At 38.0% G+C, this 20,311-nt stretch overlaps 1 protein-coding gene across 1 annotated transcript in view; it reads right to left on the reverse strand.

Moving 5' to 3' along the window:
• Positions 1-20,311, reverse strand: part of ZCCHC17 (zinc finger CCHC-type containing 17) — a 52,512-nt gene that overhangs the window by 12,038 nt on the left and 20,163 nt on the right. Inside the window, exons 2-6 of the mRNA XM_012546013.3 lie at positions 17,852-17,974; positions 11,679-11,736; positions 5,864-5,964; positions 3,496-3,587; positions 725-825 (exon numbers count right to left, since the gene is read on the reverse strand). Of these exons, the coding sequence (XP_012401467.1) occupies positions 725-825; positions 3,496-3,587; positions 5,864-5,964; positions 11,679-11,736; positions 17,852-17,917 (418 nt within the window). The 5' untranslated portion in view covers positions 17,918-17,974. The remainder of the gene's footprint in view (positions 1-724; positions 826-3,495; positions 3,588-5,863; positions 5,965-11,678; positions 11,737-17,851; positions 17,975-20,311) is intronic.

Genomic DNA, 20,311 nt, shown 5'->3' on the forward strand with positions numbered 1-20,311 from the left:
TGTAAAAACATAGCTCTTAACTATGTGTGTAACTTGTGCAATGATGAAGAGAACCATCTATATCCAGAAAGAGAACCATGGGAACAGAGGGTGGAACACACCATAGCATTTTCACTCTCTCTGTTATTATTTGCTTGCATTTTGTTTCTTTTTTCTCAGTTTTTCTTTTATTTCCTTCTCGATTTGATTTTTCTTATGCAACCGGATAACTGTGTGAACATATATACATATATTGGATCTGGCATGTATTTCGGCATATTGGCATGTATTGGAATGCCTGCCAGCTAGGGGAGGGGATGGCAGGAAGAAGAGGAAAATTTGTGGCAGGGGGTTATGCAGGGGTCAATGTTGGAAAAATTACCCATGCATATGCTTTGTGAATAAAAAGCTTCAATAAAAATAAATAAATAAATATGTATGTAAAACTAGAAGGAACTTGAGAAAACGAATTAGATGGAAAAATGGCATTCTCAATGTGAGAAACTGTTCAGAACCTGGAATTTCAGCAGTTTAAGAAAAAAGTGAAGAATAAAAAGTGTTTTCCTGGAGAAGGACTTCCAAGCATGAGAGAGAGAAAGAGAAAGAGGGAAGAAAGAGAGAGAGGGAGAGAAAAGAATCCCAGAGAAAGAGAGGGACACAGAGAGGGATGGAGAGAAGAGAGAGAGGGATGGAGAGAAGAGAGAGAAGGATGGAGAAATTCAGATAGAATATAAGCCCTCCCTACCTTTGCAGCCACATTTCTTGCAAGTTGTGTTCAGGACAGCTTCAAGGATAATCTTCTGCCCTGTATAATCCTTGAAGGACCTCTTCCGCCTTTCTTCTTGGCTGAAATGAAGCAAGATCAACATTAGCTGTGGTTCTCTCAATAGAATGAGTTGAAAGAGCTTTTGTAGATTCTAGTCTCTCTTTACTATTGATTTGATGGTAGAAGACAGAGACAATGCGACCCATTTTGCTCAGGCTTAAGGAGACCAACCTATCTCAAGCAAAATACATGGTAGGGAACAGGCTAGAGAGAGGTCTTGTGGGAGATGTAGGTGATGAGTTTCATACCAGGAAAGCCTCTACAATCACTTCCCAAGACAGAATGATATGGGCACAAGTGTCCTCATCCTTATTTTTTAAAGTGTGATTACTAAGCCACTGAAAGCTCTCAGCACCTCAGCCCAGTGCATCTCATCACAGGAGAGATGTTCCCCAATGAAATATAGTTAAAAATCATTATTTATGAGACAAAGCTACTTGTTTTATGGGTCTCATTTGAATGGAGAATAAAGTTTTTTGTTGGTTTTTGTTTTGTTTTGGGTAAGGAAACTTGAAACTCTAAACAACAATTAAAGAGGATTTTGGCAATTTAACTCTTATTTAATCATGCACTCAATCCCTGTGCTCAGCATTCTGCTTCAGATCTCCTCAGATTCCTGTCCTTTGCCCTAGGACATACAGGAATGAGATCAGATGTCTGGTATGGACCCACAGGAAATAATTCTCTCAAAATAAAAAGTAAAGCCTAGCTCACTCTGAATACAAACATAATTTCCAGGTCTCTATTTGGGTAATTTATTTACATTTCCCTGGACCTCGGTTTCAACTAATTAATCAACAAATATTTATGGACACTTACTATGTGCAAGGCATTGGAAATAGAGATACAAAGAATGAAACAAATTTTTTGCACTTGCTTAGCATTTGCTTGCATTTGCAAATCGTAGGTCAAAAAGTATTCAGTACAACCAAATTAAAAACTCTGGATTTTGATAGATTACAGGTCAAATAATTTCTCCCATATAATACTCAATTCAATCAAGCAAATATTCATCTCCTCAGCCCTAGACAAATTGGACATCTTGCTATTTTCCAAACAGACCAGCTGATTTCCTGCTTCTATCCCTTAGATGTTCCTATTGGAAATGTAGTTTTATGTGCTTAGATCCCCAAACAGTTCAAAACCCAACTAACAGTCCCTCCTTCATGATTGCCCTAGTTAGATGTTTGTTCTTAACACTTTTTCTTTACTACCACACATCTCTCTCAGAGTTTGAGATCATAAACTTCAAGAGTAGGGACTTCATGCTTGCTTGCCCAGAGGAGGATCTTAGATAAGATAAGTGTTTGCTGAAATGCTGCTGTTTACAACAGGCTACATGAGAAAGAAGCCCCCTGCCTGAACCCTGGGGGTTCCTTCCCATTTTCTGCCATTGTGTTAGGAAATAAAGGGGGTCTTTTATCTTCTTTGCTTTGCCCTTGTGTAAGGGCGTCTCTGGTAAACCTCACTGCTTCATGAGGCTGCCTCAACTATAGCTCTAGGAAGGGAAAGTGATTGATGAGAATGCAGTTAACACATAGGCAGTTAGCCTATGTGTAAATCATGCCCCCAGAGTTTTGAGTTATAATGGGTTTCTAGTCTAACTGGCATGTAATCTGCCAATATCCAGTATTACCAAAAAATGGAGAAATAGGAAAATCATCAGGAGGCACGTAAAAATCCCTAAACACAAAGCAATTTAGCCACAGTATTATCAGTAACTAAAATAACCAAATGGATCTCTTGAGACAAGGAGTTGGTGGGACTACTCAGCAAAGGAGCAATCCTACCCATGACAAGGGCAGATGACACAGGTAATAAGAGACTGGGGATTGGAATTCATGTCCTCTGACCAGAAATCAGTGGGATCAGTATATTGCTCCAAAACTGGCCAAAAAGCTCTGATGCTTCAGAGCATCTTCAAACAAATTGCAAAGAAGACCCAGGAAAGGCTCCATTGCAAAGTACAAATGCTAATAGGTATCTGGGTTTTAACTTTCATTCTCTTAAGAATCAGGGAGAGGGCAAGTATTCTGTGTCTCCCTTTCCTTGATTCTTAATGTAGGCTGCCCAATGTTCTCCTTATTTTTTTTTTTTTTTTTTGGAGGGGGAGGTTTGGTAAAGAAACCTGAAGCTTGGAATCCATGTACAGATTTCAGTGTAGTTATAACTTTGGATGGGATGGATGGGAAAAATATTACATTTTTATTTCAATATAATTCTGTACATTATATTTCATGTATTTAAAAAAATTATTCTGAGAAGGGTCTACAGACTATAGTCTGCTCAAACAGTTCAGGATACAAAAAATGGCAAAGGATCCTGGTCCAGGAGGATGTCTAGGAGTAACATTAAAAACTTAACTACCTAAGTAACTATAAGGTCAAACCCCATAAGAGTCCAAAAGACAGAAGGTAATAGCATATATGAGTGCTCCCCAAACAGGGTGAAAAAAATTTGTTTTACTCCTAAAGTCAGGAGTGCCACTACACAAGTGTACCTCAATTCCCTTCCTGATGGTCTAATCTCCAAGTCATAGTCACAGACACAATTAGTGTCCATAGGATAGATATAGAGCAGGATCACAAAGTCAAATATTGGTCAACAAGCTAATTCAAAAGACAGAAAAGAGCTCAAAAAGGTTGAGTGGGAGGCTAATTTTTTCTGACCTAATAAATCATTCAACTTACTCAGTAATGATATTGTTGGGGTCAAGGTCTTTTCCAGTCCCTTGGTTGACAACTTTCATGGAAAGGGATAGCTTAATCTTGTCATCTTTCATCTGTAGGAAGCAAAAGCAGAGTCATCAAAAAGAGCTCATCTACATCAAGAGATTTGCTAGTGAAGGTGATAGCCTGCAAATTACTTGGCAAAGTACATTCACCTAAGTCATCAGCATCAAAAGCATCCACTGAGTGTATATCGTGGTGGTAGGGCACTGCTGTCAGTGTGGAGGTTGGGGGAGTTATGCATAAAGAAACTCAAGAAACCACTTCTGTCTCCCAAGAACCTATCTTCTAGTTGAAGAAACCAGACATATAAAGCTGTTACTAAGAACTAGGTTTTGAAGGTAGAGGAGAAGTTAGATGAATGGAGAGGAAAAAGGAAGGCATGAATTTCAATAGACTTGGTATGGTAAATGCCATCCACTTCCAGAGGGAGAACTATGGAGACTGAATGTGGATTGAAACATAGTTTTTTCAACTTTTTTGTTTTATTTTTCCCTTTTGATCTGATTTCACTTGTACATGACACATATGGAAATGTTTAAAAGGACTGTACATATTAAACCTATCTTCCATTGCTTGCTGTCTTGAGAAAGGGGGTAGGGAGACAGAGAAAAATTTGGAACACAAAGTCTTACAAAAACGAATGTTGAAGAAAATAAGATAAACATGCAAGAAAGGAAGGATAACATGAACATGTACATAAAGTGGGATGACTACAGCAAGTTTAGAAACAAGGATGAGACTAATCTATCTAAAGATGTAGGGTCCTGCAGGGAAGGAGAGGTGAAGAAGGTTGGAAAATAGGAAGAGAATAAGACATGTGTTCTCAGACACGGTCAATGTCTTGATTTCGTTTGCTTCATTATACATATTTGTTATAAGGGAGGTTTTTGGTTGATGAGGATGTGGATTAGCAGCTAGTGATGGAAATGAAAGAAAATCAGCAATAAAACATTTTTTCAAATGTACAGAAGAAAGAAAAAAATATGGATGGGGACACAGTACTACTTTGTTAAATAAATATCTCTATATAGATATATTTAAAAATTATATGGAATAGAAATGTATGGTTTCTTATACAATCTTCTACCCTGTCTTTGGCATTTTCAGATGTTTGCTGATGACGAAATTTACATTAGAAAATAATTTTTTAAGAAAAAGAAAGTATAATTAGAGGTCTAGAGCTGGAAGGGACCCTAGAAACCAACTGGACCAATCTCACTTTAAAAATAATTTGAGGGTCAGGAAGGCTAAGTTGCCCAAAATTATGACACCGAGGGTAAATATCAGAGTTAGGATTTAAACCCAGGTCCTTAGACTCATAAGCCTGTGCTCTTTACATGCTTCTTAAGTAAAGAGCAAGCATTTATATATTCTTCTGCAGATAACTAAGAAATTTTTTTCTATCATTGTCAAGACTTTTAGTTGCCAAGGATTGGATAGCATCTGGTCATACACATTAGGTCTGCAATGATAACCAGTGAATTTGGAATCAAAGAGCCTGGATTTGAACACAGACCATACTGATTCCTACTTATATAGAAGCCTTCAGCAACCTCTCTAGGCCTGAGTTTATCATTTGTAAAATGAGGGGGTTGGCCTTCAGGGTCTCCTAAGATCTCTTTTAGCTCTAAATTGAGGATCCTAGGATCTTGACTGGGGTCAACTTAGCTCAAGGTGTCTAGATTTATTGTCTGTCCTCCACAATGGGCACTCTGATACCACTGCCTTGTGATCTCACGATTCCTTTGTGTCTGTCTGGTCTCAATATAAGTTTGCCTTGAACTCTTTGAGCAAGTATCCTTTAAAAGAAGGCCCGGTATAAATATCTGACTATTGACTTACATCATCCAAACCTAGACAGAGTCAGTTGTAAAATGGGTTGTCCTGATAATGCTTAGGTCCATGACAAAAGCTGTGAGAATGGCAGCAAATACTCATTTATCTACTTCCTGGGGATAGGACAGACTAGTGACTTTTTTTCTTTTTTTTTTTTTTAAGCTAACAGAATTCACTATATATTTGCAAAACTTTTGGAGTTTTGGCTGGATAAAGGGGAAATGGACTAAAGAACATTCTGAGATTCCTTCAAGCCTAGAGAGTCAATGAATGTCCAAGTTAAGTAAGTATACCCAATCCTTCTGGTGTGGAAACGGAAGCAGCTTTGGTGAGGCTGGAAAGGAGACAACATCATAGTTGCATAGCTCAAAAGCAAAATCACCCACTCTGAGAAGATGACCAGTCTGTCAGCTTCAGCTGAGAATCAAGTCATCATTCTTCCTACTCCTTTATATTCCTTCCCACTTGCAGACAAGGCACAGAATTTTACCTCCCGGCCAATAAGCTTCACCCACACTTTGTCACCGACGTCCACTATCTCAGAGGGCTTGTCCACTCGACAGGATGACATGTGGGTTCGATGGACCAGGCCTTGAAACAGAAAAAGGGAAACATTTAACATATGCCTGGTACCTGATCACTAGTCAAGGGGGAAATCACAAAGGAAAACCAATGTAATCTTATACATGTGCATTCCATGATCACAGAGGAATCCAGAGAAAAGTACAAGGCCCCAAAGCCAAACCCCTGCAAGAAAAGAATTTTTAAAAATTAATATTATTTGTTTTCACATCACCTATATTTCCCAATGCATCCCTGTTTTCTTCCCAAAAAGCCATCTTTTATAATAAAGAAAACCCCCCAACATTTCAGCAAAATTAACCAACATATGATTAAGTGTGATATTATATGCAGAGTTCTAGAGTCCCGTAACTTTGAAAATAAATTGAAGAAGGCATTTTATTATGTCTTTTCTTTGTGACTGATTTGCTTATTGTAGTTTCACCTCATTCAGCTTTGATGACTTTGCTTTAGTTTTTAAAATTTTTTTTTTATTTTTTGTTACATTTTGAGTTCTAAATTGGCTGCCTCCCTCCCTCCTCATTCCAAAGAATGATACCATTTTAATCACACACACACACGTAAAAAATACTATATGTACTTCTACTTCTCTGAAAGTAAATAGTATCTTCTTTCATAAGTCCTTGGTAGTTGATTTGAATAGTTATAATACTGAGAATAGCTTAGTTAAAACTAAATTAAAAATTTTTTGTTATATTTTAAGCTCCAAACTGTCACTTTAGTTCTTAGCATTCACATTGCTATTATTTTGTATACTGTGTCCTTGGTTCTGCTTACTTCACTTTGCATCAGTTCTTTATTCTTTCTATATCTTTGTATCAGTATCTCTTTCCAGTACTCATCAGTTTCATTACTTCTTACAGAACAGTAATATTTCACGACAGCCCTGCCCTACCATCTTTTTAACTAGTCCCCAGTAAATGAGCATCTACTTTGTTTCCAGCAGAGAATTGTTAAGAACTGCTTTGTTTAAGCTTTTGATACTTAATCTTGTTTATACACCTGAGGAGCAGGCTTAGCCCACTCACGGGTGTAATAAACCCTTATTGGTACAAGGTGTCCTACTTGAGTGCCTATTAAAATGCATTCAGACAACTTGAAGAAATTCTTGCCATTTTTCAATCCAGACACAAAAGAATTTGCTACACTGATATAAAGGATCACCTGACTGTGCAATACTCTGTTAAGGTTAATTTACTTCACAACTTCCATCAGTAATGGAATAGAAAGAGAATGAATCTAAAATGTTAATCCACAGTTCCAGGCAGAAAGCTGTCCAAATGAGAGTCCACCCTTATCTATTGTTTTTCAGTCATTTTTTCAGTTGTGTCCAGCTTTTTGTGACCTAATTTAGGGTTTTCTTGGCAAAAATCTTCTTCAGTTCATTTTACAGATGAGAAAACTGAGGCAAAAAGGGTTAAGCAACTTGCCCAGGATCACACAGCTAGTAAGTCCCTGAGGCCAGATTTAAATTCAGGAAGATGGGCTTTCCTAACTCCAGGATCAGCACTTTGTGCACCATGGCATCATGTAGCTATTAACTCTTATCTTTAGGGCTCTCAGTTACCAGAGAAATTGCCACTAACTGAATGCAGTATTGTTGGAACTCTCCCACTGGAGAAATATGGCTACTTTTATCCCAGTAGCTCTACTTCAACATCCATTAAGGTAGAAACTCCTTGAAGTCTGCGACTCTACCTCTTTGAGATCTGGCAACTCTAGAGTGGAAAAAAAAAAGGGTCATATACCCAACAACACAAAAATAATTGATGGGATGGAAACAATGCTGGAAAAGATGAGCTTTCCCAAAGGATTAGCTAAAGAGTGATTTCTTAGTCCAGTCCTGTGAACATGGTACTTAGTTTCTTTGTCTATAAAGGGAATCATAACAAACTGAGGAAGTAATTACTCAGTGACAAAATAAATCAGTGGCAGACCAAAGGATTAGGATTCATTGACTTTCTAGTTAATTGCTCATCTCTTAAGAGTCCAGCTGTCCGGTCCCAGAGATTCACCCCTAAGCAACCAGATTTGGATGAATGAAAAAGGCACCTTACTTCAAATCTGTGCTGTAAATTAGCTCCCTAGAAGCTAGCTCTTCTCTAAAAAGTTCTTTTCTCTCCCAACTGAACCAACAACTTGTATCAGGACCAGTTCCTCCAATGATTCCTCTACATATCAGGGCAAGACAGGTAAGGAGGCAAGAGACAACAGTGGCAGGTGGATTAAAAGAATAGTTTTTCTTCAAATTTAAGAAAGCTTTGGACTAAAGTTTCAGCTCATTCAATTGTAGTAGGGGGGAAAAACCCTGAGAAAATTCATTCTTGCTCACTGATTGCCTACCTTAGGAAAGCTACTGGGAAATGGGTTCTGGACAGAGTTGACATGTTCTGCTTAGAAGCCCTCAAATTCAGGTGTAAGCAACATTATTCCATCAATTAAAAGGAAAGAACAAAGTTTGTAGGGGAAGAGCCCTGTGGAATCATCAGTTATATTCAAGTCAGATCTTGTGCTGCAGAACCTGTCTGATGGAGAAGCCTCATGGCAAAGCACCAAGTATAAATGGGTCGAGAGCTTGGGTTTTACTTCTAATTCAAATCCTGACATTTGTAGAGTAGTCTGCTGTTTTCAAAGTGCATTCCTGCCCCACATCTTGACTGATTCTTTACTATTGTGAGAGATAAATAAGAAGAGACAACGTGGCCTTGTGTTAAAGAGCACCATGGAGGGAAAGGGGAGTCCTGAACTTCCAATCATGACTTTGCCACATTCACTAACAGAGTGAATGATGTGTCCTGCTTCAGCTATCTTAGATCAGTTTTTGTATAGACTCATAATAGCTCACATTTATATAATGCTTTAAAAAGTGATTTACTAACAATCCAGAGACAAAAGTAGTACAAGTATTACTGTCCCCATTTTATAGAGAATTAAGCAATTAATCAACAAGAACTGAATCAGGAATAACAATGTACCTGGAACTTTGCTAAATGCAGAGAAGTTAAGAGGGGCAAGATGGCTGAGGAAATGAGGCAGGCCAACCTCACTCCCTAGCATAACTACACCAGTGAAGAAAGGGGAACAGCACTAGACCAAGTGGTAACAGGCACATTAAGGAGAAAAAATTGTGAGGGGAAGCCCAGGGATAGAGCCAGAGGCCTGCTGGCATTGGGTCCTGCCAAGAAGTCTGCTAGAGACTTAGGCAGGAAGTATGGACAAAGGAAAAGTCTAAAACTGGGCTGCTCTGGCTCAGTACTCAGGTTGGGGAGCTTTTCAGTCCACAGAAAGAGCAGGGGATGATAACTATCTAGTTGTTCAGTTTTCATCTTGGAGAAGACCAATGACATTACAGGTGATGTCTTGACTTGCTTGAGATTTTTATTTAATGAGACAGACTTGCACAAAGTCATCAGTCTCATTGTTTTACCGCAAGTCCAGTGATAAGACAAAAGTCAAGATGATCAGTGATGGCTCAGAGAATGATCTTGATGTCTTTGATGTCTGACCAACTTCTAATCACTCCGCACTGTCTGCTTTAGCCATTTTCAAGGAACAAAATGTTCTCATCTGCTCTTTCTGCCAGGGAAAGTTTGCACATTCCTGGGGTAGCCATCCCCCAACTTACTGATGAGTTTGAGATCAGCCATCGGCCGAGATGGTTTACCATGGACTGGTTGCTGGGCACATTGCAGCTTCTTGGAGCCACGGATGAGAGTTGAGTGTCAAGTGGACACCAGAGGTAGATGAGCAGCCCTGAAAAGTGCTCAGCAAACCCTGACACCAGAGGTGCTAGTCCTCCCTGAATATCCACACATTTTGTATACTAGCTGTCTACTAGGACAGGGAGGAAGGACCAAGGGCAAGATGGCATTCTGTACCTCTGATCCACGTAGCCTTCAATGCACTGATAGAGCTTGTCTTTTCAAGTTATGACCAGGGACAAGCCTATAGTTGAGTTACCTAGACCACTAACTGGTTTTGGGTAACTACAAAGTTTGGTCCAAGAAGCCAATAATCAGACTAAGTCCTTGAATAACCTTCTTAGAAGGCTGGTGAAAGACTGGTGAGCTGCCATTGAGATCCTTGATGAACAAAGCATCAATATCCATATGAAACAGCAGCAGGACCCAAAATAATATAGCTCAGACTCAAATATAGCTCCACCATTCTTTCCAGAAGAGCAGAAAATCCAGACCTTATACAAAGCTTCAATTTAGGATGGAAAGCTGGAAAAAGAATAAATAACAGAAGACACCAAAAATAAAGAAATATTATGGATTCAGGGATGCCCAAGACACAAATTCAGGAGGAAAGAATAATTCTACAAAGTCTTAAAAAAAAAAGTCTTAAACAAAAACACAACTTGGCTATACGAAATTCCTTGAAGAAATGAAGCAAGAGTTTACAATTATCATAGAAAGGGAAAAATTTAAGAGGATAGGATGAATGTGAATGGGATGTTTATGAGCAAAATAGAAGAGAATAACAAAACAAAGAAAGTAGAATCCCAAAATATGCTATTTACAAGGAACACACATAAAACATAAAGATTCACAAAGAGATAAAAATAAAGAACTTGAACAAAATCTGTTAAGCCTTAGCTGCCCTCAAAAAAGCAGGGTTACAATCTTAAGTTCAGACAAAGCCATAGCATCTAGGATATATCATAGGATCTAAGCTCAAATCCTGGCTCAGACACATAACATTTTCTAGTTGTATGAACCTGGGCAAGTCATTTAACTCCAATTGTCTAGCTGGGGGGAAAAAAAGATAATTGGGGGAGGACAAAATAACTTAATCCTAAAGAACTGGTAGATCAAAGAATAAATCTTAGAAACAAGAGACAATTTCATAAAGGAAAAAAAAAAGACAACAATGACCCGAAACAACAAAATTTTATAGATGCAACCAAAGCAGTCCAAAAGGAAAAATGTCTATCTCTAATGACTTTTATCAAGAAAAGAGAGAAAGAATAATTTAATAAATTATGCATGAAATAAAAAAAAAAAAAAAACCTACGGAGAAGTTAAATGTTTTGCCCAAAGACTAGTAAGTAGTAACATTAGGACTCAAACTGTCATAAAAAACAAATGAGGTCGAGGATGTGCAATGCCTGCTAAAGGTAGAGTGTGACTGTTATTCTTGATGCCTGTGCCCAGGCTGCCTCTGTCTGGGATGTCCTCCTTCATCTTTGAAGCCTCTTGGCACCCCACTTTCCTCCAAAGTTCATGTCCCGCCCCCTTGTCCAACAAAATTTTTCCTGATCCCCAGACAGCTCTTCATTCTTGACCTTGATTTTGTTATTATTTTGAATATACTCATATGTACATACTGTTTTCCCAACAGTCCTGTATGCTCCTTAAGAGTAAGAACAACTCAACGTTTGTGTTTGTAGGGGCAATTCCTAGCACATAGCAGGTATATAATAAATGCTAATTGATAATGATTTTATTTCTAAATGTGAGATAATCATCTCCAATCCATATTCCAAAGTAAGATGACAATATTCCAGTTGGTACTCAGAAAGGCAGCCTGCCATCCTGAGAGGGTCAAAATTATTCAATTTTATTTGAGACTTGTCACGGTTTGAATGTTCTAAGATATCCAACCATGACAACCAGAGGCCTTTGTGATGTTTATCAGCTGTCAGAAAATTCACTGCCACAACTAGGATAGAATAGGATAAAAGGTAGTGGAATGAATTTCTCATTTCAGAAACATACCTTGCTTTTTGCAGCCTGGAATTTTAATAAAGGCTCCATATTCTGTCACTGTAACAACCTGACAAAAAAAAAAAAAGAAACATGTTCAAAATTTAAAACTCATTATCTTTCCCCCAACTCTTCCCCATTTCTGAACTTTCCCCTAATTATAATTATATATTTATAATTATCAAGGACACCATTATCCCCAGGCACTCAGGCTTCCAATCTAGGTGCCATCTTTAAACTCCTCACTCTGTCCCAAGCCTTTTACTCAATCTGTTGTCAAGTCCTCTCCCCTTTGACACTGCCATCTCTCTGGGACAGGTCCTCATCGCTTCAAGCCCAGACTATTGCAATAACCTGCTGGTGGGTCTGCCTGTCTCAAGTCTCTCCTCATTCCAGTCCATCCTCCATTCAGTTGTCAAATTAATCTTCCTAAACTATAAATCTAATGTTATTCCCTTATTCAATCATCCAGTGGCTCCCCATCCTTCTAAGACAAAACCTTGTGTTTGGATCAGATATAAAACCCTCTGTTTGGCATTCAAAGTCCTTCACTACCTGATCCTTTTCCACACTTATTATACCTTACTACTTAATCACCATGCATTCTATGAGTCACTGATACTGGCTTCCTTGCTATTCCTACAATAAGACACTGTTTCCCCACTCCATGTATTGTAAATGGCTATTTTCCACGAATTGAAAGCTCTCCCACCTCATCTCTGTCTCCTCATTGCCTTCAAATCCCATTTAAAATCCCATCTTCGTTAAGAAATCTTTCCTCCAATGAAGCAATGGATGCCAGAGTGCTCTGTAATCATAAAACACTACCGAAATGCTGGCTAATAGAATACTTGCTATGATGCTTCAAGGACCTGATTTCATCAAAATACTCCTTCCACCAAGACAGATTATTACACAGTCTTTTCAGCTTAGATGATGGTGTTTGTGAGTTGCCCTAGACAAAAATGTCATCACCCTGCAGTCAAACTGGTGATGAACTTCTAACAATTAGACTAGGCCTTAAGTCAAAGAGACAAAATCTATTTTTGGAACCATATTCAAAGTCTTTCCAGCTTAGTACCCATACCAGAGATTATGCTCTACAAGCTTAGTCTTCAAGAACCTAAGGGCCATTTCTGCACCATGAGGAAGCACATGAACTGTTATTAAATAAGAGTAAAATATGCAATTTAAAAAACTTGTAGGGATTATTCCTTAGTAACAGCCTTGTTCTTCTCATGTAGATGCCCACAAAATAACAGAGTATGAAAGCTGGCAGAGTTCTAGGACCAGGAACTGAGAAACATTCAATTAAAAATAAAACAAAAAACCTCACAAGACAAATGCCTATCAAATGAGTGAATGAATGAACTTTACAAAGCATTTTCCCATCAACATTTTTATTTGCTCACAAACAAGGAATTAGGATGAAATTGAATTTTGTAGCTAAATCAATCAGTAATCATTTATGAAGTGCAAAGTATATGTCAGACACTGGGAATACAAAGACAAAAATGAAGGAGTCTCTCCCCTCAAGAAGCTTACATTCTGTGGCAAAGATAATATTTAAATGTATACAAAATATTTACTAAATAAATGCAAAAGTTTTTTGGGTGCAAAATGACAGAAGATACTAATATCTAGGAGATCTTGTAGAAGTTTGAAGGGAACAAGGGAGTCAGCCTTTGAGGAAGAAAAGAAGAAGAATGTGAGTCAACAATAGGCAAAGGTAGGAAGATGGAAAATGGAATGTCCTTCAAGGATCAGGCTAGGGGAAAACATAGTAGCACAGAGATGCCATGTGCTTTGTCTATGGTCACAAAATCAATTGGCCTGACCCCAGATCCTGACTACTCACCTGGAGCTTCTCCCATCCCCAGTTTATTAATCTTAATTCTAACACAGCTAAAATGGCATGTTGTTAAGATTGATGGATTTAGAGTCAAAACCCCAAGATTCAAATTGCACTCATCACTTTCAGGTTTTTAGACCTTAGTTTCTTCACATGTATAACAAGGTTGGACAAGGTAGCCTAAAAGATGTCTTCCACTTCTCAATCCAAAATCCCACAGTGAAAAATTTTCATTCTTCCCATTTTCTAGTGGATCTATATTGATCAAGAATACTTGGTCAATGTTAGAACTCAGAATTCTAAGCTCCCAGGCTTAGGTTTTATTCAGGGGCCCTGAACATACTTCCAATGAAAAAGAAATTCATATCATCCAGTAGGATTGGGCAGTTATTACTTTTGTCAAGTCTTGGGGTTTCATTAGTGTGGGAAATCCTTCCAGACAAAATTGGAACTGCAACTTCCTAGAATGTTTCCTGGAGAACAAACAGAAAGGATCTGTCTTCTGAGTGCTGTTCTGTCTGATAACTCCAGTCAAAGCTTGGACTCTGCTGCTGTGGCTTTCAAAAGTCCAAGAGTCCCCTCCATGCGACTACAAAGCATCAGAGGATGCCAGAGGAGATGCTACTGTTATAGGATTTTCCCCACAAACTAAGTGCCCAAGACAAAGACAACACTTTGCCATTTTATTGCAAGAATGCCAAACATTCTGGGGAGGTCAAACAAGACCCTTTTCTTTAAAAAAGAGAGGAATTTTCAATACACAAAACAGGACAGGAAAAAGGATTATATATGAAACACAAATCTCTATGAGCAGATAACTTTTAAAAAAGCATATAATAATTCAACATTTTACTTCCATATCTTTTGGCCATTTATCTAATGGTGCTGTTATTCACATATGTTTGAATCAGGTCTCTTATATCTTAGCTAACAGGCTTCTGCCGTAGAAACTTGCTACAAAGATTTTTTTCCTAAGATATTTCTCTTTTAACTTTAACTGCCTTGATTTTGTTGGTGCAAATTTTCCAATTGTATGTAATCAAAACAGTCCATTTTATCTTCTATGATCTTCTCTATCCCTTGGCTTGCCATGAAATCTTTCTCTAGCCATAACTGAGAAGGGTATTTTTGTCCTTGATCTTCTAATTCAATTATGATTGATCTTTTATATAATGAGATCCATTTGGATTGTTTCAGTCTATGGCAGGGGTCCTCAAACTTTTTAAATAGGGGGCCAGTTCACTGTCCCTCAGACTGTTGGAGGGCTGGACTATAGTAAAAACAAAAACTTTGTTTTGTGGGCCTTTAAATAAAGAAACTTCATAGCCCTGCGTGAGGGGGATAAACATCCTCAGCTGCTGCATCTGGCCCACGAGCGTAGTTTGAGGACCCCTGGATGAGATCTTATTCTACATCTAATTTCTCACAGGCTGCTTTCCAGTTTTTCTAGCAGTTTTTATTGGATTTATTAGCTTCATTATGTTATGTACCTAACCTGTCCTTCTGATCAATTTTTCTATTTTTTAACTACCATTAAATGGTTACCTTGAGGCATAGTTTGAGAGCTGGTATTGGTAGGCCCTCTTTCTACTCTTTTTTTTTATTACTTACCTTGAGAATCTGGACCTTTTGTTCTTCCAGATGAATATTACTTTTTCTAACTCTCTAAAGCAATCCCTTGGTAGTTTGGTTTGGCACTAAATTACTAAATTAATTTGGGTAGCATTGTTTTAATTAGATTGTTAAGACCCACCCACAAACTTTAGTACTATAGGGAGTGTTTTGTAGTTGCATTCATCCCTACTCTTTCTAGGACCAACTGCAGGTATTAAGAGTAACATATACCTCAGGAATCTGTAAAAAGAGATGGTAAACACTACATTGTTTTAACAATTCTTTAAAGGTTACAATTATTTGAAGCTTCTGCTAAAGTACTACTCTAAAACCTCATCATGAAATGGAGACAATCTTGATATCTGTAAGGAGATGCTAACAGAGTACAATCAGATCATGGTAGAAGAGCCTCAAGCACAGGCTCAGGCATGTACTCTATTTTCTATTGTCCAATAATCGGCCTTGTTAAATCTGGGGAGGCCAAGTCAGGTTGCCTGACACCAACAGGTTTACCAGCAATTAATCAGTACTTTTGGCCAAGACAAAACTCACAGAGCAAAGTTGCTGATCTGTCTTGACTTTAGTCTTAACATTTTAGATATATCCCCAACAAACCAAACCACTTTTTGGTTTTCAAGCAGCTTGGTCTCTGGGCAGTATACTGAAGCTGCCAGTAAGTAGCACAACTGCTGGGAATCAGGAATTAGCCACACAAATTTCTTCAAGGATAATTGACCTCAGTTGGCAAGAGCAAGCCAAAAATTGAAAATTTTACTATTGTCTTTTCTTCTGCTCCCTCTCAGGTTCCTTTCATTCCAATTGAAAAGATTTGCCCATGAGTCCTTTCTGTTGTTGGTAATGTTTCCAGCACCATTCACCCAATTACAAGTATGTGCTTCCAGTGGTAAAAGGGATTTTAGAAGTCTCCTTGCCCAGTCTCTGCCTAAATACGAATGTCATTTACAATGTCTGCAATGATCATCTAAGTTATCTTTGAAGATATTCTGTAACAAGGAGCACTTTACTTACCTGGGCAGCCCATTCTAATTCTGAATACCTCTGAGTATTGGTCTCAGTCTAAGTCCTCCCCTTTACCATTTTCTTTCACTGCTTCTAGTGTTCTGCCCTCTAGAATTAAGCAGATCATGTCTCTAGAATAGCCCCTTTTAAATATTTGAAAACAGGTAGCTTGTCTCCCAAGTGCCTTCTAATCTAAAGATTCATACTCTCTTCAACTAAAACTCAGAATGATTTTGAGGCCCTATAGATCCTGGAAGATCCTCCTTAGATTCCTCCACTTGACACTCAGAAATGAGTGCAGGATTCTAGATGTGAACTACCTAGTTCCAGAGGCAGAGATCCCTCATTCCAGACCACAATTCCCAGAATATAGCCTCAGGCTGCATCTGGATTTTTGGTGGTTGGCCAGATCACTCTGGGGACTTATTAAGTGTGAAGTCTATTGTACCACCTAAGTCTGTGTCATATAACATATGACACCCATCTTGTGCTTGAGCAGTTGATTTTTTAAAACTCAGGTGTAGGATTTCACATTTACTCTATTAACTCTCATCTTATTAAGAAAGGCACAGAAATGAGTGCTGGAAAGTCTTTGTAATCAGGAGAAACTTTGGTATAACACTTACTTCCATGTGAACATAGCCATTTAGGCTGTCTTTCCTTACTATAATGAATTGCTGATCTATATTGTTATTTTAATTGTTCATGTTTTTATAGCCTATCTCTCCTACTACAATATACCCCAAGTCTCTGAGGTAGGAGCCTGGGGTTCCCCACAGCATTTAGTACAGGGTTGAGCACAAAAGAGGCATTTTGTAAAAGAAAGAAGAATGACTATTCCTGGGTAGTCCCTGGGTAGTTCCAGGCTATCCAAACATCCTCAACTCAAATTGTACTGACTTCAAGTTACAACCTTCAGAAGGGGGGAAGCAATTTGACACTTCCCAGGCATGCCCTGCTCCATGCATTTCATATACAAATATCTCATATTAAAGCAGAAAAAGCTGTCTCCTGGCAGTAGCTTCATTGAGGACTGGTTCCCAAAGAGTGGGATACACTGTTCCTCATTTAAGGCAGAACTTGACATGCAAGTTTCATAGAGGTTAGTGTCCCTGCCTCATCTATTCACTGGGACTACGTGCCTCCAAGGTCATGACCTGGGGGCTCCAACACCAGGAAAAGCAGCACTGCTTGTTAAGTGTGAAGCTGACAAGAAAGCGTGAGAGTCCGAATTTACCAATATCCAAAGGGCTGTAATGTCTTTTTTCTTACAAACTTTTTTATACCAACTTCCTTTTTAATGTTGACCAGGATCCCTGTATGTGTCTTCTACTGTAAAGTATTAATTCTAATCTCAGCAACTATCCAAGTCATAAAGACAATTGTTTTCCTTCATGTCTGGCTTAAAGATTTTTAGATATAGATCAAGAACTGGAAGGGACCTTAAGAGGCCACTGTGTCCAACTCACCCACACCATTTTACAGAGGGAAAAACTGAGGCACAGAACACTGAAGTGACTTGACCAAGGTCACAGACCTACTAAGTGTCTCAAGAAGGATTTTTAATTCAGGTCTTCCTCAGTCGAAGTCCAGCATTCTAGCTACACATAATGCAGAAAGGATGCCAACAAAGAAACACATCAGGAAATCAGCTTCTCCAGAAAAACCGAATTTCCAAAGAACAGAAATTTGGGCACACCTCTCCTCTGAAGATAGTGTAGAGGTCAGGCATATCATCCAGAGTCTCACATCTTCCAGGATTCATCCTCAATGCTCTTGGGCTTCTGAATTCTTCTTATAAGCAATCAAGCCTTCTGTTTTACTAGAAAAAGGACAGAAAACAATTAGATATATTTAACCTAATGATAGATAAATGAGTTGCTAACATAACAAGGTGGTTTCAGTAGAACTACCCAATTAGGTTTAACTCTCCTAATTCAGTGACTTAAATCTTGATCTTAGTGGGAGCTAAGATCTAAACTATCTATCTAAACTATCTATAGAGAAATTCAGTGACTTAGGATGTCCTTTTTGATTTGTATGGGACCTACAGGGAAGTCTCCTCATTGAGGGATTATTGGGGATTTAAAAATTGTCAAATAAATAAAAGGTGTGCTAATTATTTCTAGTCCAAGGAGACTACAAGTGGTTGAAGATTCATAAGAGGGAAACCAAAACCAAAACCAAGGGACTTAACGGAATTAAAAAGGTCAGTATGTAACTAGACTAGTCAAAGTCAGCAAAGATCATCTGCTACAGAATTGAATGGGGCCTTGAAGATTATTTAAACCAGTTTATATTTAATTGAAGCCCAGAATTTAAGAGACTTGTAAAAAGCTTTTATTTCAAGAAATCAACAGATATCAAATACTTACTATATATACAACTCTATGAAGAAAAAGTGCTGCACAGATCTGTGCAGCAATACCTCCCTGTTCTACAGACTAAGGAAAGAAAGGACAGATAGGAAACTGTTAAAAGTGTGTGGCGTTAAGACTAGAAAGAGTTAAAGAATAAGAGAGATCAGCAGGATTTGGAATAATGAGAGATGACTTCCTGAAAGAGATGGGACTTGAGTTCAGCCTTTGAGTACCCCTGCCACAGAAAGTCTATAACCTGGTCTAAGGATAAAAGGCCCTAACACAGAAATTACTTTGTACTTTTTGTACAGATTTGGTTTAATTTTTTTTTTTTATGGTTTCCTTTTGTTATTACAATACATTCATTTCCTATATCTCTTTTTCCATCCCTTGCAACAAAGGCAATTTTTAAAAAGCCAACTAAAAACAAACAATATGTCACATATCCAAAAGTAAATGCAATATTCTATATCTGTTGTCCCTCTCATCTGCAATGAAATGAGGAACATTTTCTAAACTCTTCTCTAGATCTAAGCTTGGTCATCAAAATTATTCAATGTTTAGCTTTTGACTGTTTCCCCCCCTTCATTGTTTATTTTGTTTCCCTAGTTCTGCTCATTTCATTTGACATCATCAGTTCCCATGAGTCTTCCAAGTCTCTTTGAACTCTTGCTATTCATCATTTGTTACAATGTAGTAATATATATCCCAAAGAGTTCATAAGAAGGGAAAGAGACCTGTATGTGCACGAATGTTTGTGGGAGGTCTCTTTGTAGTAGCCAGAAACTGGAAACTGAGTAGATGCCCATCAATTGAAGAGGGGCTGAATAAATTGTGGTATATGAATAATATGGAATATTATTGTTCGGTAAGAAATGAGCAACAGGATGATTTCAGAAAGGCCTGGAGAGACTTAACATGAACTGATGACGAGTGAAACGAGCAGGGCCAGGAGATCATTATATACTTCAACAACAATACTATATGATGACCAATTCTGATGGACCTGGCTATCTTCAGCAATGGGATGAACCAAATTAGTTCCAATGGAGCAGTAATGAACTGAACCAGCTACGCCCAGAGAAAGAACTCTGGGAGATGACTCTGAACCATTACATAGAATTCCCAATCCCTCTATTTTTGCCTACCTGCATTTTGGATTTCCTTCACAGGCTAATTGTACAATATTTCAGAGTCCAATTCTTTTTGTACAGCAAAATAACGGCTTGGTCATGTATATTTATGGTGTATCTAATTTATACTTTAATATATTTAACATTTACTGGTCATCCTGCCATCTAGGGGAGGGGGTAGGGGAAAGGAGAGGAAAAATTGGAACAAAAGGTTTGGTAATTGTCAATGCTGTAAAATTACCCATACATATAACCTGTAAATAAAAAGCTGTAGTAATATTCTATTACATTAATGTACAATAATTTACCTAGTTTTTCCACAATAGATGGGCACTTACTTTATCTCAACATTCATTTTTATAAGATTTTGAGTTCCAAATTTTCTCTCTCCCTTCTTTTTTCTCCTCCCTCCCCAAGATAGTAAGCAAAGATAGTAGATTATACAGTACAATTATTTTAAACATATTTCCATATTAGCATGTTATGAAAGAATCAGAACTAAAGGGAAAAACAACAAGAAAAAAATATGAAAATAGTATGCTTCAATATACATTCAATTTCCATAGCTTTTTTTTCTGGTTGTGGATAGCATTTTCCATTATGTCTTTTGTAATTGTCTTGTTTAGCTCAATTGCTGAGAGCTAAATCTATCATAGTTGATCGTCA

This window comes from Sarcophilus harrisii, chromosome 3 (genome assembly GCF_902635505.1).
Source record: "Sarcophilus harrisii chromosome 3, mSarHar1.11, whole genome shotgun sequence".
In the NCBI taxonomy this organism is placed as follows: domain Eukaryota; kingdom Metazoa; phylum Chordata; class Mammalia; order Dasyuromorphia; family Dasyuridae; genus Sarcophilus; species Sarcophilus harrisii.